Source organism: Phocoena sinus, chromosome 11 (assembly GCF_008692025.1).
Source record: "Phocoena sinus isolate mPhoSin1 chromosome 11, mPhoSin1.pri, whole genome shotgun sequence".
In the NCBI taxonomy this organism is placed as follows: domain Eukaryota; kingdom Metazoa; phylum Chordata; class Mammalia; order Artiodactyla; family Phocoenidae; genus Phocoena; species Phocoena sinus.
In genome coordinates, this window is record NC_045773.1 from 39,670,458 (window position 1) to 39,692,817 (window position 22,360).

Sequence of the window (22,360 nt, forward strand, 5' to 3'; positions counted from 1 at the left end):
GGAAGGCCCCCTGGAAGTAGCACCTGGGCTGTCCTACAGGTTGAGTGGAAGTTATCAAGAGTTACCAAGGAGGGCTTCCCTGGTGGCGTAGTGGTTAAGAACCCGCCTGCCAATATAGGGGACACGGTTCGAGCTCCTGGTCCGGGAAGATCCCACATGCTGCGGAGCAACTAAGCCCGTGTGCCGCAACTACTGAGCCTGAGATCTATAGAGCCCAGCCTGCACTCTGCAGAGCCCACAAGCCACAACTACTGAGCCCGCATGCCACAACTACTGAAGCTCATGCACCTAGAGCTTGTGCTCCACAACAAGAGAAGCCACCGCAATGAGAAGCCCGTGCACCGCAACGATGAGTAGCCCCCGCTTGCCGCAACGAAAGAAAGGCCGCGTGCAGCAACAGACCCAATGCAACCAAAAATAAATAATTTTATAAAAAGAAAAGTGTTACCAAGGAGGATGGCACCAAGACTACTCAGACAAGAACACAACACTGAAATGGACGCCACACAAGTGCCAGGTAGGAATTATTGATGGCAGAGAGAGAAGGTAAGGCTTTAGAGAGGAGCAAGGATTCAAGCTGGGCTTGAGTGGCTGACAGGATTTTACCGGGCAGCAGTCATGTGCAGAACAGTTAACAGGAACAGGGTGTTGGAGAGTAACTGGGGCAAGACTTTTCATCCTTGATTGCTCAGTGCCAAACTTGGCCTGTGAGTGTCCTGTGAATGTTTGTGAAGGCAGTAAATGAAAGGGAGGTGGTTGTCAGGGCCTAGAGGGTCTTGAATACCTGGCTTTAGTTTTTTGAGGTAATTGGTAGGTTCCCTCATACAGCTGCCCAAATGTTGAATGCTTAATTGCTCCAAGACTCTGGTCCCGTAAAGGGACAGGATTATACTTCCATTTGTTAATGCTGATTAGGTTCTACCAAATAAAAGAGCAGTAGCTTAATCTCAGGGGTGGTGTACTGGCACTGGCTCTCTGAAGGGTTATTCTCAGTAGTACAGGGATGGGTGCGAGCTGGCAAGGTCCAATAGGGAATCCCTGAAGTCCAAAGAAGATGCTGCTGGCTGTGCAACTTTCCGGGAGAGAAGCAAAGTGGGCTGTTTTTCTTTTTCTACTAATATCAAGTACATTAGAATGATAATACAGGCTTCAATCTATCAAAATCTTTTCCAGGGCTTCCCTGGTGGCGCAGTGGTTGGGAATCCGCCTGCCAACGCAGGGGACGCGGGTTCGTTCCCTGGTCTAGGAGGATCCCACATGCCGCGGAGCGGCTGGGCCCGTGAGCCATGGCCGCTGAGCCTGCGCGTCCGGAGCCTGTGCTCCACAGCGGGAGAGGCCACAACAGTGAGAGGCCTGCGTAACGCAAAAAAAAAAAAAAAATCTTTTCCAGTTTTGACTCAGCAAAATCTCAGACTAGTTCTAGAGCCCTTTTTGAAAACACATTCGCAGAGAAAGCTAAGTGTTATTAGCATTATTCCCATAGTTGTATCAGGAATTTACTCTTCCTGGAGTCAAAAGTGGTAGATAACAAATGTCAGGAGAGAAAAAGGAAACAGGGTTAAGAGACACTGGGACTGCCACTACAGTCAGGAAAGAGCTCACTAATGTGACATTTCAGTTCTCTAAAGGAAGGGAGTTTCCAGTTGGTGATAACAGTGAGGCAGGAGCTTGACCGGAATGTAGGCCACGTGGCTCACGATTGATCAGGAGGATGAATGCTAGACATCAGAGGGTAGGGAGTGGCATCCAGATCCCTTAGTGCCTCACTGGTCATTGTAGGGACTTGTGTTTTTTTTGCACTAAGAAGCCACTGAAGAATTCTCAGCCAGGGAGAGACAAAATGTAACTTTATGGTTTAGAGATCACTCTGGGTCCTGAATAAGGATTAGACTGTACGGAAGCAAGGGTAGGGGCAGGAAGACAAATTTGGATGTGACTACAATAATTTTAGGTGAGGGATTTTAGGGTCAGAATGAAGGTCCGGTGGTATAAGAGTAAATATGAAGGGTTCAGATTTGATTTTGCTGATGGGTTGAACGTAGAGTATAAGAAATGGGAACCTAGCAAGGACCTTTCTGAAGCCCTAGTGGAAATGCAGACCTGGGGGCTTCAGAGTAAGCTTAGTTCTTACAGACTTTTAGGAATCTCTCCTTTCTCCAGTCTTTTTTCCCTTCATAACACATATCATATGTATTTGTCCTGCTCCCCTCCAACAATAGAGAAGTTCCTTGGCAGGAGGAATTGTTCACTGGTGCATGCCCGGCTTGCACAAGCAAGACTCCTTACATGAACAGATGAACAACCCTATTAAAACAAATAGTAATGTGGATGTCATAACAGAAAGAATAGATTTTCTTCCCAAAGTACAAATTCTTCCACTAATCTCATGTAATATTTTGTTGGGTATATAACCACACAGAAAACAACAGCCATTTCAAATGAGTTGGTTTAATTCCAGGTGGTACAGAATTCAGGATAGAACAAGGACTTAAGAACACACTTTGGCAGGATTCTGCGCTGGGTTTATGCAGATCTCACAGCTAAGGTAGAAATGGCTGAGAAGAACTAAAGACAAGATGAACCACTGTATGATTTTTTTTTTTTTTTTTTTTTTTTACAAAAGTTTATTCTTAAATGTACAATAGGTTCCAAGACAACACTTCATTCTAGCTATAGGTGGCAACAGATGTTATGGCAGGGAATCCAGATGTTTAATTCAGATGTTTAAACAGGAATGGAACTAAGGATCATCATTGCCTCAGGCACAAGGAACAGCTTACTTTTTGCCAGATTTCTTAATTCCGCCTGTGGCTGCAAAAGGAAAAAAAAAAGTCTCATCCAGGGAAAAAGACAGTTCTATGGCTGAAGCCCCAAGGGCCTGATAAGGATCCTAATAAGGCCCAGCTCTTTGTACTGGGCATTTTTTTGGACACAAGCATGCACAGGGCTTTCCCACTATTATCTATTCTGGGCAAAAGTAGAATGAGAATAAGGCAGGGCACGAGTAATGGCTGTGCACTGGTCTGGATCTCAAGTGTGTTGTGTATTTCAGACTGGCTCACTTAATCCTCATCCCCTATCAACCCATTTTACAGATAACAAAGTCTCAGTGTTAGGTGTTGTTCAAAGTTATAAACTGGTTATGTGACAAAGCCAGGATTCCAAGCTGGGTAGCCTGACTTCCAAGTCCATACTCTTAAGTGTCATATCACACCACATCACCTTCTATATTACGATCCTGGGATCTGATTTACTCACTACATTTATTTTACCCAATTTACAAATGACTGTATTTGGCACACGGTAGGTAATTTAACAAACAATTATAGAATTAAGTATGCCTAATATAGAAATGGAAGTCCTAAAAGGCTGTGACAAAATAAACCTTAAAAAAAAAGTACATGATGCTCAATAGAAACAAGTAGTACAGGATTTCACTAAGGGTTGGCCTTCTCCCCATACATAATCACAGATTAAGGGAAGGTGCAAGATACCTCACATCATTCCAAAAAGGAATCTCAATATCTAGAATCTCAGCGCTGTGTGGGTACACAAAAATGACTCAAGCCCACTAGAATAGAGCTCTTGGGAAACGCTGAATGACACTCCCACCATCCCAGCCTTCGTTGTCCCTAGGGTGGCTCAGTGATCCAATAGGGTATAGATAACTGTTGAGAAAATAATCCTATTTTGATGAATGTAAACAGGATTTAAGAAGCACAAAGTACAGTGACTGATGGGTTTAAAAAAATCTTTTGATATGTAATCAATTCCTCTTACACAAAGGCAAAAAAGAGACAGAATGGTAGAGAATTAGGTTAAAAAACATAAAGCACAATAGTATGCCAACAGACTTGGACTTTATCCATTAGACTAGGCGCATCCAGCAGTGAAAAGGCTCAGGATGCAGAAGTATTTCGCTAGAGTTTTAACAATACGATTAGTAAATTAAGAAATGTTACAAGCAACAAAGAAGCAGTGAAATACGAATTTGGAGCAAGAAACTGTAGAGGATATCTGGAAACTCAACTGTACTAACTTGTGTCTGAGATATATAAATTTCTGTATTTCCATTTCTGCCACTTCCCTAAGCAAGAGAAGCCCATACTGGGTCTGACTCCCGCCCCCTCTCCCGCTGCTGCGAAACCAAGCCTGGCTAGGGCCGTCCACTGCAGCGGACACCAGCAAAAGGGACCTCGCAACTCACCAACGAGGCAGGACACGGACATGCTCGGGCCCGTAACCAGACTGATGCTCAGGCGTTTGTCCGGCTTGAGCTCTACCCAGCCCTCACTTACCCAGGGGGCCTTTCCCCGCGGCCTTCGCTTTTAGCTCCTCGAGTTTCTTTTGCTCCTCCTTCTGTTTCTGCTTGAATGCCTTATCTTCCTACGGAGAGGGAGAGCGGATTCACTCCCGGCGGATTTCTTAGACCCTCCGCGCCCGCCCACGCCTCTGCGCCAGCCCTCACCTCGTCCATCTCCTTGGCTTGCTTCTTGGGCTGCTTCAGGGGCTTCTTCTTGCCACCTGCGTGCGACACGAGCACGCTCAGCCTGGCCCCCGCCGGGTCCCGTCCCTCTCCGCCCCGCCCCACCCCATCATCCCCGCACACTTACCTCCGCGACCCGACATGGCGCCTGCCGCCCCTTCCCCAGACCCTCCACCGGATGCGGGGCTCTCCGTCCCACCCCCTGAGCCTATACCTCCATGCGGGCCCGCAGATTGGCTCCTGGTTCGGAAGTTGCGCTCCCGCTGCCGGAAGCGGTCCGGAGGCGGGCACTAAAGGGTCAGAGATCAACTGAGTGACTGGCGCGCCTTTGGGGTTGCGGCTCCGGCGCAAAACCCACCAGGTACTGGGGAGGTGGGGTGTCTTGCCCGGGGAGGATCCGGAAGCCGCGAGCGGTTTTTAACCGCTAAGACTGGGACTGGAAAGGACTGTAAGTAAAGGGAAGGGCTTGTGCAAAGGCCTTGAAGCTCGGCGCATTCCTTACAGTGTGGCTGGTGGGAGATGCGAGGGAGGCAGCAGAAATGGGCGGGGGCTAGACCACCTGTTTCTAGAGCTTTGGAGGCCACCGGAAGGACTTGGGGTTTTATAATATAGCCCGGGGTGCGATATTTTGCAAATTCTGTTAATTCATCCAGTACATTTTTGTTGAGTGTGTGCTATATGTGTGTACTTTAGGCACTGAGGATGCAGCAGTGAACAAAACAGTGCCTGCCCTGGCAGAGCTGCCGTTCTGGTGGGTGAGACTATAAGTAAATAAGTGAAATGCATACCACGGGTCATGTGATATGTGCCTGGGGAAAAATAAAGCAAAGTGGTTAAGGTGTCCTGGGGTGGGAGTGGACAGCTATGACATTTGAGCAGGACTTGAAAAAGAGAAGGGAGCAAGCAGTACAGATAGGAAACAGGTGGTATGAAGCCCCTGAGGTGGGAATAGCCTAGCATGTTCCAGCAACATAAAGAAGCTGGGAGTTATATGAAGTGAAAGATATGTTAGCTAACCTTGTTATGGTAAACATTTAGCAGCATATACATTTGTGAAGTCATCACATTGTACACCTTAAACTTTTACAATGTTGTGTGTCAATTTTATCTCAAAAAAAAAGACGGGAGGAAAAGGTCCGTGTGACTGGAGCAGAGTGAGGAAAAGGAGACTGGTGAGAGGAGAGAAGAATGAGAGCCAGGAGTTGGATGCCCTGTAGGTCATGGAAAGGATTTTTGCTTTTACCTTGAGAGAAATGGGGAACGGTTGCAGGCTTTGAGCAGAGAGAGACATGGTCTGACCGTGTTTTGAAAGCACCACTGCCTGCTCTATTGACAGTAGGGCCTAGAGTAGAAGCAGGGAGACCTGTCAGAGGCTCTTAGGATAATCCAGACAAAAGATGTCAGTCGTTGGGACCAGGTGATAGCAGTGACAGGGGCAAGAGGAAGAGGGATTCTGGATTTAGTTTCAGAGGTGGAGGTGGCATTTGTTAACGGACTGGATGTGAGGAGGGAGAGAAAGCAGAGTCAGGGATGATATGAGAGTTTGGGCCTGATTGGTTTCCATCAACCAAGATGGAGAAGGCTGTGGGAAAGGCAAGTTTGGGAGAGGAAGATAAGATCCCCATCAGCCTTCCAAGCAGAGACATAGAGTGAGCAGTTCGATAAATGAGCCTGGAATTCAGAGGAGAGGTGTGGGCTGGAGAGGTCCGATTATAGTTTGTTTGGGTTTTATTTATTTATTTATTTATTTATTTATGGCCACGCCACGTGGCTTGCAGGGTCTTAGTTCCCTTACCAGGGATTGAACCCGGCCCTGGCAGTGAAAGCACCAAGTCTTAACCACTGGACTGCCAGAGAATTCTGTCTGTTTGTTTTTTAGTAATAGCTTTATTGAGATATGATTTACATACCACACAATTCATCTACTTAATGTGTACCATTCAGTGGTTTTAGTATATTTACAGTGTTGTGCAGCTATCCCTACAATCAAGTTTAGAACTTTTTTGTAGATGATTTTTCAAGCCACAGGACTGGATAAGAGAGGAGCCTGAGGACAGAGCTCTGGGGCACTGTGTGGAGAGGTTGTGGAAGGGAGTGGGGACTGGAAGCCAAGAGGAGAAGGTGGTTCAAGAAGGAGGGAGCTATCACGAGGCACAGGCTGCTGACAAGGCAAGCAAGATGAGGATGGAACTGATCATTGGGCTTAGCCACGTGGACATGACCTGGACAGGAGCAGTTCAATGTCCTGGTGGGTGTGAAGGCCAGAACAGAGGGGGGCTGAATGAGAATGGGAGAAGAGGAACTGGAGACAGCTAGTGCAGGCACTTTGTCAAGGAGTAAAGAGGAGCAGAGAAGTGGGGCAGTTGCTGGAGGGAGTGTCAAATCAATTAGTGCCTGAGGAGGGGCGAGGATACGGGACCAGTGTCTGAGGAGGGGAGAGGATATGGGACCTGGGGCACAGCTTGGCCTTTCCTAGAGCAGGAATTATTCATCCTGAGGAACAAGAGAAGGTGGCGATGAGACAGACACTGGCAGGTGGGAAGGTGTGGTAGGAGTTTATGGAAGTTCTCTTCCAATTTTAAAATATTTTCTTGGTGAAAAATGAAGCAAACCATCAGCTGTACAAGTGAGGATGAGGTACTGGTGATGGAGGTTTGCGAGAAGGGCAGTTGGTAGGAGATAGTCATCTGGATGGAGTAGGAGAATGGATGTGGAGGGGCAGCGTCCTGAACTTGGCCCAGGGCTCATTTTGGCCTCTGTCCACCTGTCCAGCCTCTCCACCCACTCTCCTCTCTCTGCACAGGTCATCCTTCAGATTTTAGACAACTTCAAGCACTGTTCCACTTTGTCTCTGTGCCAGGAACATCTTCCCTTTGCTGGTTGATGGGCCTCTGAGACATCTAAGTGGGGAGGAGCCAGGAGACAGGCTGGGTGGGAGGCTGAGAGGAGGGACTATAGTGGGGGAACAACTTGGGATTCGTTGGTGTGTCCCGTCACGAAGCCAAGTCCCTGCTGTCTCCAAGCTTATGTTCTAGTGAGGGGCGAGGCAGTACATGAAGAAGGCAATATGTGTGTCTGGTGGAGAAAAAGAAAGCAGGTAAGGTGGCCAAGGAGGGAGTGGTCAGGAAAGGCCTTATCGAGAGGTGATACATGAACAAAGACGTAAGTGTGAGGTGACTGGACTTGTGGAGGAAGAGCGGTCCAGGCAGAGGACATGGCAGGGCATAGACCCTGTGGCAGGATTGTGCTTAGCGTGGTGAGGATGCTGGAGTGCAGTACGTATAGGGATGGAGAGAAGGAAGGGGATGAGGGCTGAGAGGACCGGGGCTTGTTGGCCAATGGCAGGACTGGTGTGCATGCCAGGTGATAGGGGAGCTGTCAGGGGGTTTTGCACTGAGGGATGTGATCTGACTTAGGAGGTAACAGAGCCTCTGTTTGCCATGTGAAGAACGGCTCTGAGGGGCAGGGGAGGAAGCCATGACTGTGTAGGAGGCTGTAGCTGTCTTCTGTGCCAGCGATGAGTGACCTTCCTAGGGTCCAAGATTGGGCTGCTGACAGAGGAGGAGGCTAAGGGGGATGGTGATTTCAAAATGAGAGGGTGTTGAAAGCTGCAGAGGTATTGGAGAAGAAATCTGAGTAGCACCTGCTGGATCTGACAAGGTGGGAGTTTTGCAGGGCTTCAGGAGAGCAACCTTGGTGGTCGAGTGGGATCAAGAGAGAAGAGGGCTGAAGAAGTAGTGATGAGGAGGGTGGGTGCTCTGCTTTGATGAGGGGTACACCTGCAGGATTGTTGTGAGGCCACAGCTTGTGTGCAGTGGTCGCTGGCCTTGAGGCCTAGGAGGCTGGCCCGACTGCTGGGCCATGGGTGGCGTGTGCTCCCTTGGGCCTTAGGCAAGGGGCACAGGGGTTTGGGTGCAGCACCAGCTTGGAACCACTGTCACAGAGATGTCCCCTTCTGTGGCGCTCAGCTCAGGCTTTTGCCAGGAGGCATGTCCCTACCCAAGCAACTTTGTTTTCAAGAGGGTCTGAGCTTCTCCAAGCATGGCACCATGGGGAGGAGGCTGGGATGCTCATCGCCTTACATCAGGGAGGTCCTTTCTTTGTAACTGGAGCTCTTCTAGTCAGTCATCCTGTCCCCCGCTCCCTTTGCTTACCTCTCTCTCTGGCCTGGTCTTTTGGCTACCAGGTGTCACTCTGACAGCCAGAGTCAGTACTTGGGGGCAGGGGTGGTTTGGCCAGACCAGGGTGCTCTGGCCCAGGTTTGCCCCGGGAGCATGGGTCACCTGGCCCTCTCTTTGGGGTCCTCGGAATTCACCGCTGCTCCTGGGCTCAGGCAAGGCCTGACTGGATGATGGGAGACTCCCTGTGCTGTTCAGGTAACAGAGAAGTAGGATTGTTGGGGCCCAAACATCAAAGCAGGGTTGAAAAGGGAAAGATGAAAGAAACTTAACCTGTTGGGCAGTTACTGAGGTTGGAAAGAAGGAAGAAAGCTTATGGAAAGTGAGAAATGTGAGACTGGGAGTTGGTCACCCGGAATGTCTGGGCTTGAAGGGCAGAAGGAAAGTTGGTGTAAACCTAAAAAAGCTGTCCTCTATGAAGAAATCTGGGTTGTTTTGTTTTGCTTTGTTTTCCCCTGGAATTGTCTTTTCAGAGGAGAGCTGAGGAGAGAGTTTTCTGCCTTGGGACATGAACGACCTGTGTCCCAGAACAGAAGCGAAACTGCTTCACCAGAGTTGAGGCAGCCCTCAGGGAGTCTGGGAAGCTGGTTTTGATAGTCATTTATAGAAATCTTTCCCCCAAATCCCCTCAGTCAGTTCCACAGTTTCCCTAGGAGTCTTTGTGAATCTTTGTGGGGCTCTGTTAGCATGGACACAACGCAGGTTTAAGAATTTTCTTTGAGATTATCAGAAAACTGGACACCAGGATTCTCATGCAGATCACAACAGAGACCTGGGGTTGTGGGAAGGTGAGTGGAATGGGAGGATCTGGGTTCATGTGGCGTCACGGAGAGAGATGGAAGGCCTGAGCTCCTAAATATGCTCTTCCCTGACATGCTCCATTGTCCGGGGGCACCTGGTGAAGCCTGACCCTGGTGGCTGCCACCTCTGGGCCCAACAGAGTGGTGCGCAGTTTGGACTGTCTAATGGAAACTGTTCAGTTCAGAACTGTCCCTAGGACTTGAGATCTGACTTAAGCCCAGCCTTTCTCGGCTGTGAGCTGATCTCTCTGGCATCCCCCCACAGATCTCCCGATGACAGGGTGCAGCCCTGTGTTGGCCATGCGGCACGTCGTGGGTGTGTCTCCCGTACTGGTGCGGAGAGGCCTCCTTGGAAGGGACCTCTTTATGACCAGGACTCTCTGCAGCCCAGGCCCCAGCCAGCCCAGAGAGAAAAGACCTGAGGAGGTGGCCCTCGGGCTGTACCACCGCCTCACAGCGCTGGGAGGAGCCCTGGGGCACAGCATTCAGCAACGGGCATCCTCCATGGCCAAGACTTGGTGGGACAGATATGAAGAGTTTGTTGGACTCAGTGAGGTTCGAGAGGCCCAGGGAAACGTGACTGAGGTGAGGAGGGGAGCTGGGGTGGTTGGCCCTGCCCTCTGACCTGGGCAATGTGGCCTGGAGGCTCCTGACAAGTAAATTACCAGCCACAGATGCTGGGAGGCCACGTCCAGATTTGCCTTTTCTTGAACACATACCACTAGGAGAGGGATCTGACTCGTTTCTCACACGACAGCCTGGCTTTGATACTACCAGGGTGAAGGGCCCTCCTCTCCCCCATGTAAACAAGTTGTTGTGTATGCTATGTACCAGTGAGTCCCGGGCCATTAACATCCTTTCTGTGAGGACAGCAAACACTTCCTTCATTGACTGCTTGGGGGTTGGTGGTGAGAGTTACCTGGAGGGTTGCTGCATTACAGTGTCCTCAAAGCCCCATGTGTGATTAAAGCATCCCTCGTGAAAGTAGAGGCCCTGCGAAACATCAGACTGTGAGGTGGGAAGAGCTGCTTCTGGTTGTCAAGTCCTTTGTGGCAATGGAAATGCGTTCCGCCATCTCTGTTCCCACTCCCACCTAGGCGCAGACCAGTGTAGTGGGGTGGGAAGAACCTGGGGTTTAGCCGGAGGTTTTGAGGCACAGTGCTGTCTCTCCCCTTGGAGGCCATCACTTTGGCTGAGCCGGGGTTTCTCTGTCTCTTGAATGGAGGCCAGGGCAATGCCTGTCATGGCGTTTGGCGTTGTTGGGAGGTTGTAGCTAAGGTAACACACATGAAGCCGATTAAGAACATAAGGGCCTTGCTCTGGTTTGTCAGACTAGAGTCAGCTGGGTTTGGTGGACACAGATTGTATGCATCTTTAGCTGTTTTCAGGTTTCTCAGGGGCATGTTATTTCCACTTGAACGGACAAATCCGGTGATTCTGATGGGCAGGGCCCGGGGCTACACTTTGAGGACCACTGGGTGAGCCAGGATTATGTGTCTGAGGGACTCTCTTTCCACCCTTTGTACTGACACCCCACTGACCTCTTCTCCGCCCAATCTTGTTGGGAATGGAGCCGAGGCTGTGTGGGCATGCAGAAAAGGGGCAAATGGCCTCTGTTGTTCTCTCTGCAGGCAGAGAAAGTGTTCATGGTGGCTCGAGGGCTTGTCCGGGAGGCTCGGGAGGACTTGGAAGGTCAGCAGGCCAAGCTGAAGGAGGTGAGGGACCGCTTGGACCGCATCTCCAGAGATGATAACCAGTACCTGGAACTGGCTACTCTGGAGCACAGGATGTTGCAGGTAGGCCCCTTCCTCATCTAGAGAGGGACCCTAGCCTGGCAGGTCATGGAGGGGCGAGGTGGGAGCCCTGACTAGTTAGGGGGTCAGACACCTGGTGAGGAGGTAAACCAGAAGCCCCTGTGGAGGGACTGGGCCCCAGGCTTCCAGAGCTTTTCCACGCACTTCCTCCTGGAATACTGGGATCAGTGGTCCAGGACAGTATAATCTGGACCCCAGATTACTGAGGAGGGAGCACCATGCAGGGGTCTGGCCCAGAGAGCGCCAGACACTTCCCTTCTGTTAGACACATTCTGTAGACACCACTGCATGTCCGGCCAGACCCAAGGCTGCTTGGGGAGGATAGTGCCACTCGCCTTGACCACCCCCAGTTCCTTTGCTCCTCCCTCCTGACCAGTCTTATGCTACCTTTACTCATTCAGCGTGTTTATGGAACATGTAATCTGTGCCAGACGTGAAGCTGAGCCCCAGGGACATGGTAGTGGGACATCTGCTGGCGGCTGCTGGGCCAGGTTGCTGCTATATGACAGCTTTGCTTCTGCAGGAGGAGAAGAGGCTTCGTATGACCTATCTGCGTGCCGAAGACTCTGAGCGAGAGAAGTTCTCCCTCTTCTCTGCAGCTGTGCGGGAAAGTCATGAGAAGGAGCGCACTCGGGCTGAGAGGACCAAGAACTGGTCCCTCATTGGGTCAGTCCTGGGGGCCTTGATTGGTGTGGCTGGCTCCACCTACGTGAACCGTGTGCGGCTACAGGAGCTGAAGGTCTTGCTTCTGGAGGCTCAGAAGGGGCCTGTGAGCCTCCAGGAAGCCATCCGAGAACAGGCGTCCAGTTACTCCCTCCAGCAGAGGGACCTCCATGACCTCCTGGCAGACCTGAGGGGCCTGGTGCAAGCTGGGCCTGGGCAGAGCTCTTTGTCCCAGGCAGGTACTTCCCCCACCCGAGACGGAGACACAGATGTCCTTTCAGCTGCCTTGAGAGAGCAGCTCAGCCATTCCAGGCAGGTCCATTCATGTCTAGAGGGTTTACGAGAGCAGCTTGATGGCCTGGAAGAGACTTTGAGCCAAGTGGCTGGGGTGCTTCAGCTTGCAAAGGCTGCAGCGCACCCAGGCCTGGTGGAGCCGGCAGATGGGGCCCTGTCTGGGTCCTTGCTGGAACAGGGGAGCATGATCTTGGGGCTGTCGGACATGGAGCAGAGGCTAGAAGCCCAGGTCAACAGGAACACCATCTATGGCACACTGGTCACTTGCGTGACATTTGTGGCCATCCTGCCTGTGCTGTATATGCTGTTCAGGGCCAGCTAGCCCCTGGACCCCCCTCCAGAGGGAGGAGGTATGGATGTGGATTTAGTTAGAGAATGAAGCAATGAAGTGAGCCTTCAGGGGTGCACTCAACCTCAGCCTGAGTCTGTGTGGCTCACCAGCAGACATACTTTGCTTTTTAGGCAACACTCATTTACATTAATTATCGAAAATTTGTGCTAACGTCCAATTAAAGTGTCTTTAAGTTTGTCTTATTTAAAGTAATTTGTTACATTGGGTTTTGTCCATTGAAAATTGAGATTTGGGACTCGAGGGTTGGGCCTGGAAGTAGGGTAATCGCCCCCTTTTAGTTCCTCTCTCATCTCTTGGTCTTGCCCCCAGTTCAGGATCATTTTGGATGTACTTACCGCTTGAGGCCTGGATTTTCATTTTGGATTTCCTGGCCTGTCCTCCACTTGCCCAGCCCTCCTGTGTCACGTGGCCCATGATTTCCAGTGAGTAAAACCTAGCCTGCTTCCCACCCATTGGTGACCATGGTTACTGCCCCTCTTCGGGATCACTTTCTCTGCCATGTTGGGGAGAACTTCCTGTTTCTAACACAGGAGGAATGATCAGAGGAGAGCAGGGAAGAGAGATTGGGGGAATGGTTGGTAAATATTGCTGGGGACATAATTACAGGGATTGGCGGCCAGTCTGGTTCCCTGGTGCAGAGAATGCTTTGGGCAGCACCATTTGGGCGGGTGTCATCCCACACACAGCCTAGGGCTGACCTCTACAGCCTTGGGTAGAGCTCAGCCCACCAGCAGTGTGAATGGTGAGGCCGTGATGGGGAGGGACCTCCCAGAGGTGGGAGGTGCAGTTGGCGGGGCATGGAGGCAGAGTGCCCTGAGAACCCTTTACCTCTTCCTTTTCAGTGGAGAACAGCAACCTTTGACCTCCTGGGATAAATGGCCATGGGTGGCCTTGGGTGTCCTTGACTAAACAGGAGCAGTGGGGAGGCACTCGGCTTGCACTGTGGGTCTGGAGAACCCACCCTCTCAGGGTGCACTGAGGTTGTGTGCAGGTAGGGGCTTCTGTGGGCTGGGCAGAGCTGACTCACAGCAGAGGCCTGTGGAGCCAGAAGTGCTTCCATGAGATGCCCTCCCTCTTGGGAGCCTGTGCTCAGGCCTGGGCAGTGGGCATGGCCCAGGTGGCCCCATGGGTGATGTGAACCTCTGAGCCCCTGGTCCCTTGATCATTTGGTCACTCTGTCCACGGCATTATTTTCTTTTTGTAATGGATTCCCCAGGAGGGCGTGGGATGAAATGACCTCTGCACTTGGGATGTTCACCCACCTGATGGGTAGGAGGTGACTTGTCTGTGTATAGGTGAGGGGTGTTGTGGGGTTTGGAAGTCCTAGGTCCCCCTCTGGGGTGACGTAGGTCCTAAAGGGTGTGCACTTGAATGAATGGGTCTGGGGAGGGGAGGATTCCAGGCACATGGAGGGGGCCCCCCCACAAGCTGCACAGCCAGGAGAGGCAAGGTGGGTGAGGGCCTTGAAGCACACCAGCTTGGCTGAGGTGGTGATGGGTGTTGGGGAGTTGTGGAGCATAAAGTTAGAGAATGAAGTGGAGGACCCAGAGGGCCACTCTGATGTCCAGAGGCCAGGGACGAGGGAACCAGGGAAGGGGTGCCATCCTGGTGGGGACAAGGTGCTGAGTCCTGGACCCAGGTGTTGGAAAAGAAGGTGGAGGGAAGGGAGCGAGCCGAGGAGTTGGGGAGGGAGAATTTGGAAGGCAGAGTCGGGTATATGAGAATGATGACTCTTGATGGGTGGCAGGTGGGAAGAGGGTGCCTGTGATTTAGCTCTTCTGACAGCAGCCAGTATGGATGACCAGAACCTTCTGATTGAGGCTCCCCCAAGCCTGTGGAGGCTCTGGGGGCTTCCAGAGTGATCTCTGTGTGACAAATTTTGCCTCCCAAGAGGCTGTCCCAATGGCCATGAGCCAAAGCTCTCCAGAAGTCCTAATAGGATGGGCTAGGTCCTGGCTCCTGAGTTTTTGCAGTGGGCAGGGCAAGGTATGGAGGGCCCAGCAGAGGGCACACCTGGGCCTCAGGAGAGAACCCAAGTGTACCTCCTTTGGAAGGCCCAAGTATTTGCAGGTGAGGGAGTCCAGACTTGCCCAAGGCTTCTCAGCTTGGGGCGGGCCCAGGTACAGGTCTGGAAGGAAATGTGCCCTTGCTTGTGCACTTTTGCAGCGGTGTGCCCTCCTTTAACAGCCGGGCTAGGTGTGGTATCACCTCCACTTGGCGGTCAGCAAATAGGCGTGTGTGTTTGGGGGGCAGGGGTCAGGTTACTTGGCTTAGTGATGGCGCAAGCCCAGGCCCAACCCCACAGCCTGCGCTCTTCCCGCACAGCCAGAGGTGGGGGCCGGAAGGAGACGCCGGCTGTTTGGGAGTCCTGGGAGTAGAGCCGGTGGGCAGACCTGGTGCGGTGGGGAGAAACAAGGCGCCTAGGAGTTCAAGTTGGAGGAGGACGACCACAGGAACCAGGTATTGGACAGGTAAGAGGGAGCTCGCGGCGCCGCACAGCGGGGGTGGTGGTTAGCGAACAGGCGGGGCAGGTGAGGGGCGTGGGTCCCACCCGGCGCTGGCAGGCAGGTAGGCAGAGGCCGGGGCGCGGTGCAGAGCGCGACCCCCAGTCCGGCACCTCCCATCCCGGAGGCCTCCCAATTCCGGTTCCAGCGTGGCACGCAGGTGAGGCCCGGCGGGACTGGGCGGGGTGGGGCAGCCGGTCCTTGGGGTTCCCGCTCCTCACCGTCCTCCCGCCGCCGTCCGCGTTGCCCTGGCTACCGCCGTGGTGCAGCCCGCCCCCGCCGCCCCCCCCCGACCCGGCGAAGGAGGGGTGTAGTCCCCCGCCCTCGGCAAGTGCAGAGCCGGGCGGGCTGGAATGCGGGGTCCCGGGCGGCTTGGGGCCGCGCGCCTGGCTCTCCCGGCTGCTTCCGGCCTGGCCTGGGCGGCGGGCGGGGGGAGGGCGGCCCGGCGGGCGAGGGGGGGAAGGAGCGGAGCCGGGCCCGGCCGACGCGGCTTTGTCTCCTTTGTTCCCAGCGGTGGCAGCGCCGCGGCGGGAGGGGCGGGCAGCGGCCGCAGTTTTCCGCCCCTCGGTCTCCGGGTAACAGCTGCGGCTCCGCCAGACCCACCTCCGGCGGGGGGCGGGGTGGGGGGGGGGTGGGAAGGCCGCCGCCGCCGCCGCCGCGCGCGCACATCTCGAGCCCGGAACGGCCGGCGCCCGCCTCGGCGTCCTAGTCCTGCGGGGCCCGGCCGGGTGGTGAGTGCGGGGCCCGGGGCCGGGGCGGTGGGACCGGGGCGAGGCGGCGCATCCCCGGGATGGAAGGGCCTGGAGCTTCGATGCCGCCGGGCCCGGGCAGCCCGTGTGAATGGTGGTCGGCTTCGGTCCTGAGAGTTGGGACCATACTTCTCCGCGCGAAGGGAAACTCTGGCGGCTCCGCCTGTAACGCGATTGGGAGACAGAGGAGGTGGAGCTGCTCCTCCGCGCCCCCTCCTCGCCAACGCCGCCGCAGCCGCCTCAGCCCGGGACCGGCCGGCCTCTTCCCCGCCCTCCCAGGACCACTGGTGGGGTCCTTGCTCTGGTCGGGGAGGAGGGAGGAGGGTCGGGGAAGAGTCGACGGGGAGGTCGAGTCTTCCCCTACGTAGTAACAGCCCTTCCAGGCTGCTCTCGGTGCAAAGGCAGCCTGTGATCCCCCTGCCACGCACCCCCAGAGGGGAAGCCCCAGCCCCCTCATCCGCCGTGTGTATATATATATATGTATATATATGTGGAAGATGGGTGATTGATGAGCACTCCTTGAGTCCTCATCGGTAAATGGTGGACCCTCACCCCCACCCCCACCCCACCTCAACACAAACAACAGGGTAAGCACTGTGCACTCCTGCGCTGTCAATTAGTAACTTCTCTTGGGTGGACCCTGGGAGCAGAGCGAGGGCAGAAAGGAAAGGCCGGTTTCCTACTCTAATCCCCGCGACTCGGTAAATGAGGGCTGGGATATGAACCCTCTCTCAGTTTGAAGGGCAGAGTTTATAAGCCCTCTTGCTTGGTGAGGACAGCCCCAGGAGGGCGGGGAGAGGTGCTTGCTCTTTGCAGACAGAAGTTAGGCAGCTGAAGCGGTCCAGAGAAAGGTGGGCCCAGAAGAGCTAGGCTTTGGCTGTGACTCTGGCTGGGGTTTGAGATCTGGGGAGTGGGCAAGAGATCCTAGCTGTGGAAGTTGGGGACCTGAGGCCCAGCTCCAAACCAGCCTTTTCAGCCTGCTCTGGCCTCGTCATTAATAAAAGTGGGGCTGACCCTGTGTCATCCTTCAAGAAGCCAGGTGGCTTGGAGAGGATTGTGGGCTCCATATCTCCCCTGTTGGCTGGGTTTTCTTGGCTGTGAAATGAGGGTTCTTTCAACATGTAAGGAGCACCTGCTCAGTGCTAACGTTTGTCCTGGTTACTGGGGCCTCTGAATCAAAAGTCACATTCCCTGCCTTTAAGGAGCTTCAAGAGTGGGAGTGTGGAACAAGGAGAAGAGTGGCCTCGGTTGGTGCCTCTAATGCCAGGCACACACCATATCACGTTTAATGGTCAGAGCAGTCCCGCCTCCCATTCTCCAGATAGGAAACCTGAAGCTTAGAGAGCCCAAGGCAGAGCTGCAATATACACGAGGGTGGTGGCTGGGGATGTCCACTGGCCATGTGTAGTGGGCTCCTCAGGAGCATGGGGGGACAGGGAAGGCTTCCCTGGGAGGTGATGGTTGGGCACCAGAGTTAATGGGATAGAGAGGGAGTGGGCACGGAGGAGTGTGAAACAGCCTGCAGTTCAGGCTGGCAGGAACGAAGAGCATGTGCGGGGGAGCACTGGCATGGATCGCACAGGAGAGCATGTGGACTGGACGGCTTGACCTTTATACTCCAGGCCCTGGGGTGCCCCAGAGACTCTGGAAGGAGGGATGTACTCCGATACATCGCTTGAAGTTCCCCTGAGGTGGGAGGGGGTAAGCTGGAGGGGCTGGGAGCTGCTCTGTGGCCGGTGGCAGAGGTTAAGTGAAATATGTGTCCTTCTTTTTGTCCTCCTACCCATGGTATGTGGGGAAGGGCGAGGGTTGCTCGGCTCTGTGGCAGTGATTGAAGAAGCCTGACACTTTTCCCAGCGTGAGTCGGCCTCCAGTATCCTATGTGGCCTTGCCAGGAGCTGTTCTGATCCTGCCCATCCGCTTCCTGTGGGCCACTCGACCCAGCTGTGATTTTACATTTAGGGATTGTCCTGGTTGCTGCCCTTTGAGGGCTGGAGAACTTTGGCTTGAAGTAGGCGCTGAGCTAATGTTTGTAAGCGAATGATGGGTCAGACCCTCTGCCCAAGGCACATCCCTAGGCGGGAGGTGGTAGGAGGGACTGAGCAGTGGCTGAGCATGGGAGATGGCCTCTGCCCATCCTCAGGCAGACCCTGTCTTCCCAGAGGAAGAAACTTTCTCCCCCCATCCCTTGGAAACAAGGTGGGGGGCTCCTGGGAAGCCTGGCCTTGCCACAGTCCTGGGCTTCTCGCCGGGTTCACGACTCTCCCTGCCGGCCCCCTCCTCCTACCCCCTCAGTGGCAAACAGAGGCTGCCTTGTTCCTGCTCCCATAGAGCTGCCCTGTTCTCTGCACACTAAAAATGGAAACCCCCAAGCTATTTTGGGAGCACTGCCCAGCCAGGCCGTGGCCACAGTACTCTGCTTCCACCAGGCTGCTGGACCCTCCTCCAAGCCTTACGCCCAGCCCTGCTCACTCTGGGCCAGCCTCAGGAGCACCCTGCCGGGAGCCTTGGCTGGAAGGAGCCAACCTGGACCCTGGGAAGCTCTGGGAACAGAGTGAACAGGCAGACTGGCAGCTGGGTGGTGGGAGGGGCTGGGCCATGCCGCCTGGGCACAGGCAAGTAGGGGAAGTGTCTCAGCTTGGGATGCATGCCCTGTCCTCTGTGCTTTACCAATCTTGATGCTCCTGGCTCGAGACCATCCAGCTCTGGGAAAGGTGGCTGGTCTCACCTGGCTTCAGGTGGAGCCTGCAAGGATGGGTCTGTGAGGAGAGCAGGCACTCAAGGTCTGCGAAGGTCCTGGGGATGTGGGGCACATCTAGTATGGTGACTTCCTTTAGGACAATCCCCCCTGCCCCCCACCCTCCAGCCCTGCTCTGCTCTGACCTGCAGGAGAGGAGATAGCAAGAGATGGCCTGGCTTCTGCAGCCCTTTAGGACTTAGGGCTCAAACCAGGGAAGTGTGCGTGAGTCTGTGTGTGTGGGGTCTGAAAGTGGGTGGTGGTGTGTATGTCTTGGGTGGGTGGGTGCATGTGATGTGCCTGTGTGGAGTGCATGTTTCTTTGTGTAAAAAGTTTGTCTCTGTGGACGTGTCTTTGTGCAGGTGTCTAAGTGCAGGTGGGTAGCGTGTCTGTGTGGGACGTTTGCCTGTATTTCTGGGTCTGTGTCTCCGTGCGCTGTGCACAGGCAGTATGTGCATGCATCTGTGTGTGTGCTGGTGCTCATGTGTTTGTGTGTGGGTGTGTGCATCCAGGGTGGGTGGTGTGTATGCTTCTTGGTGTGTGCGAGCATGTGTCTGCTTATGTGCTGGTGGTGGCTTGGGGCTAGGCTAGCCCCGGGCCTGTGTGGAGGGTATGTACCAGGGTACCCTGATAGTGGAGAGTTTGGGCAGAGGATGAGGATGGGAGAGTGCCGAGAACGGGCTGCAGGGGGCACAGGACTAAAGTGGGGGCCTGACTGGGCCCTGCCAGCCGCGCAGCTCCTTCCTAGCTGCCCTTTCCCAGGCCCTGAGGGTGCTTGGTTCTGCTGCCCTCCCCCTCTCTGTGGGCTCTGAGGAGGCGTCCCTGTGGAATGTGTTTGGTGGCCGAGGGCCAGGCTGGGCCCAGCTCCACCAGCAGACTGGGCAGCCGGGAGAGGTACCTTTGTGCTGCCTCCATGGTGGGGAGCCCAAATGCCTGCAGCCCAACCCCCAGCTTCATGCTCTGCTTTCTCCCTGGCTAGGTGACTCTCACACGGGGCATGCTGTTGTCTCCTGATCCAGCTGGCCTTGCCAGGTGAGCCTGACCTCACACCTAGGTGTCTGGGAGCAGTGTGACTCCCACCTCTGCTGAGGGCTCTCCAAGGTGGGGTCTAGCTAGCCTTTTAGGCCCTATCCCTGGCAGCCTTTTTTTTTAAAAAATTATTTATCTTGGCTGTGTTTGGTCTTCATTGCTGTGCGCGGGGTTTCTCTAGTTGCGGAGAGCAGGGGCTACTCTTCGTTGCGGTGTGCAGCCTTCTCATTGCAGTGGCTTCTCTTGTTGCGGAGTACGGGCCCTAGGCACGCGGGCTTCAGTAGTTGTGGCATGTGGGCTCAGTAGTTGTGGCTTGCGGGCTCTAGAGCACAGGCTCAGTAGTTATGGCGCACGGGCTTAGTTGCTCTGCGGCCTGTGGGGTCTTCCCGGACCAGGGCTCGAACCCGCGTCCCCTGCATTGGCAGGCGGATTCTTAACCACTGAGCCACCAGGGAAGCCCTCCCTGGCAGCCTTAACCCCCCTCATTTCTCTGGCCCTTTGGTTCTGTGGTTATTACCCTTCTGGATTCCTAGCCTGAAAGGCCCTTCATCCAATTCTTACCCTACTCTAACATGCAGGTGGCCCATGAGACCTTGCCCTCCCTTTTTCTGCCCAGGAAACTGACATCCATGCAGAGGGTGCCTTTCTCTCTTTGGGGTTCTGGGTCCCTTCTTCCCATCCCTTGCCCTCCTGCCCCTTCCAGGCCCTAGTCCCTGGGAATGGAATGTTTCCCATGTTTCTGCCCCTTTAGCCTCTTACCCTTGGACCCTGTTATGACATAGGGCAGGGCAGGGCAGGGTGAGGGGTGTGGGGTGCAGGTCTCCTGAGAGAGTAGTGCTTACAGAGAATGGGCAGCGTTGAAGTTTCCAGGAAAATGTCTCCTGACCCCTTTCTGGTGTGTGGTCCTGGGGTCATCCTAACCACAGTGCCATCTAAGCCTGGTCCTCCCTGCTCCCCCCTCCCTGAGTTAGGAGGGGCGTCTTGGCAGCATCACAGTCCTACTCCTCACCAGTGGTCGCACGGTGCTCAGGTGGCCACATGAGCCCCGCTCAACCTCTCTCCCTACCAGGTGACCATGCCTGCCCTCGGCCCAGCTCTTCTCCAGGCACTCTGGGCCGGGTGGGTCCTCACCCTCCAGCCCCCTCCACCGACTGCTTTCACTCCCAATGGTACGCATCTGCAGCACCTGGCGCGGGATCCCACCTCAGGCACCCTCTACCTAGGGGCCACCAACTTCCTGTTCCAGCTGAGCCCTGAACTGCAGCTGGAGGCCACTGTGTCCACTGGCCCTGTGCTAGACAGCAGGGACTGTCTGCCACCTGTGACGCCTGATGAGTGCCCTCAGGCCCAGCCCACCAACAACCCAAACCAGCTGCTCCTGGTGAGCCCCGGGGCCCTGGTGGTGTGTGGCAGTGTGCACCAGGGGGTCTGTGAGCAGCGGCGCCTGGGGCTGCTTGGGCAGCTGTTGCTGCGGCCAGAGCGACCTGGGGACACCCAGTATGTGGCCGCCAACGACCCTGCCGTCACCACGGTGGGACTGGTGGCCCAGGGCTTGGCTGGGGAGCCCCTCCTCTTTGTGGGGCGGGGCTACACCAGCAGGGGTGTGGGGGGAGGCATCCCTCCCATCACTACCCGCGCCTTAAGGCCGCTGGACCCGCAGGCTGCCTTCTCTTACGAGGAGACGGCCAAGCTAGCTGTGGGCCGCCTCTCCGAGTACAGCCACCACTTTGTGAGCGCCTTTGCACGCGGGGCCAGTGCCTACTTCCTGTTTCTCCGGCGGGACCTGCAGGCTCAGTCTCGAGCTTTCCGTGCCTATGTGTCCCGTGTGTGCCTCCGGGACCAGCACTACTACTCCTACGTGGAGTTGCCTCTGGCCTGTCAGGGGAGCCGCTACGGGCTGATCCAGGCTGCGGCTGTCGCCATGTCCGCGGAGGTGGGCCGGGGGGAGGTGCTCTTTGCAGCCTTCTCCTCGGCCGCTCCCCCCACTGTGGGCCGGCCCCCGTTGGCAGCTGCCGGGGCATCTGGAGCCTCTGCCCTCTGTGCCTTCCCTCTGGATGAGGTGGATCGCCTTGCTAATCGCACACGTGATGCCTGCTACACTCGGGAGGGCCGCGCTGAGGATGGGGCCGAGGTGGCCTACATTGAGTACGATGTCAATTCCGACTGTGCTCAGCTGCCCGTGGTGAGTCCTGGCACTGCCCAGCCCTTCCCTGTCTCTGAGGCCACTGGCCAGGCATTTACTGATCAGGTCAATGGATGTTAAGTGATTCCTTTGTGTCTGGGTGATGGATGGGTACCTTATGGTAAGAGTGGCATTCAGGGGGACAGAGAGCCAGCTGTGCAGGGGTGGGTTTGGATCAGGCGCTGAAGGGATGGCATTTGTGTAGGTGGACTGAAAGGGCATTTGAGGTTCTTGGGAATGGGGCAGGGACCCAGAATGTAGTGGGGATGGAATCTATTGTTTTAGGTTCTTGAGCGAGAGAGGCAGGTGAGGTTGAGACTTGTTTGGCTGTAGTCTCAGGATGGATGAAAAGGGTAGAAGCTACATATAGGGGGACTGAGTCAGTGAGAGGTGGGAGGAGACCCAGGTTAGTAGACCTGGAGAGGAGGATGCAAGCTGGAGAGGCTTTGGAAAAGTGGTCCAGGAGAAGGCTGAGTGCATGAACTGGAGGAAGCAGCTCCCAGGCCAGGGATGGGAGAAAGTGGGGCCCCAGACATGTGGGGATCAAAAGAGGGGGACGGAGCCGCTGCAGA

General features: G+C 54.8%; 2 protein-coding genes across 20 annotated transcripts in view; both read left to right on the forward strand.

The window, feature by feature from the left end:
- The first annotated feature begins 406 nt into the window (after positions 1-406).
- Positions 407-12,779, forward strand: CCDC51 (coiled-coil domain containing 51). Of its 12 annotated transcripts, none has more exons than XM_032648240.1 (5): positions 4,629-4,934; positions 5,180-5,237; positions 9,730-10,049; positions 11,096-11,260; positions 11,802-12,779. In XM_032648240.1, exons 3-5 carry the CDS (start codon positions 9,738-9,740, stop codon positions 12,555-12,557), a joined length of 1,233 nt encoding a protein of 410 aa, XP_032504131.1. In that variant the 5' UTR covers positions 4,629-4,934; positions 5,180-5,237; positions 9,730-9,737; the 3' UTR covers positions 12,558-12,779. The 12 variants fall into 12 exon arrangements, with proteins under 12 accessions (XP_032504139.1, XP_032504131.1, XP_032504132.1 ...); XM_032648241.1 differs by having other exon boundaries at positions 4,629-4,847; XM_032648245.1 differs by having other exon boundaries at positions 4,631-4,934; positions 9,851-10,049.
- Positions 12,780-13,446: 667 nt separating this feature from the next.
- Positions 13,447-22,360, forward strand: part of PLXNB1 (plexin B1) — a 28,177-nt gene continuing 19,263 nt past the window's right edge. For 3 of the 8 annotated variants that reach the window (XM_032648228.1, XM_032648231.1, XM_032648232.1), the window contains exons 1-4: positions 13,447-13,578; positions 14,913-15,058; positions 19,557-19,609; positions 20,676-21,788. In XM_032648228.1, the coding sequence (XP_032504119.1) occupies positions 20,682-21,788 (1,107 nt within the window). In that variant the 5' untranslated portion in view covers positions 13,447-13,578; positions 14,913-15,058; positions 19,557-19,609; positions 20,676-20,681. Of the gene's footprint in view, positions 13,579-14,912; positions 15,059-15,725; positions 15,823-19,556; positions 19,610-20,675; positions 21,789-22,360 lie in introns of those variants that run through there. The other 5 variants (XM_032648233.1, XM_032648234.1, XM_032648230.1 and 2 more) reach the window with 4 other exon arrangements.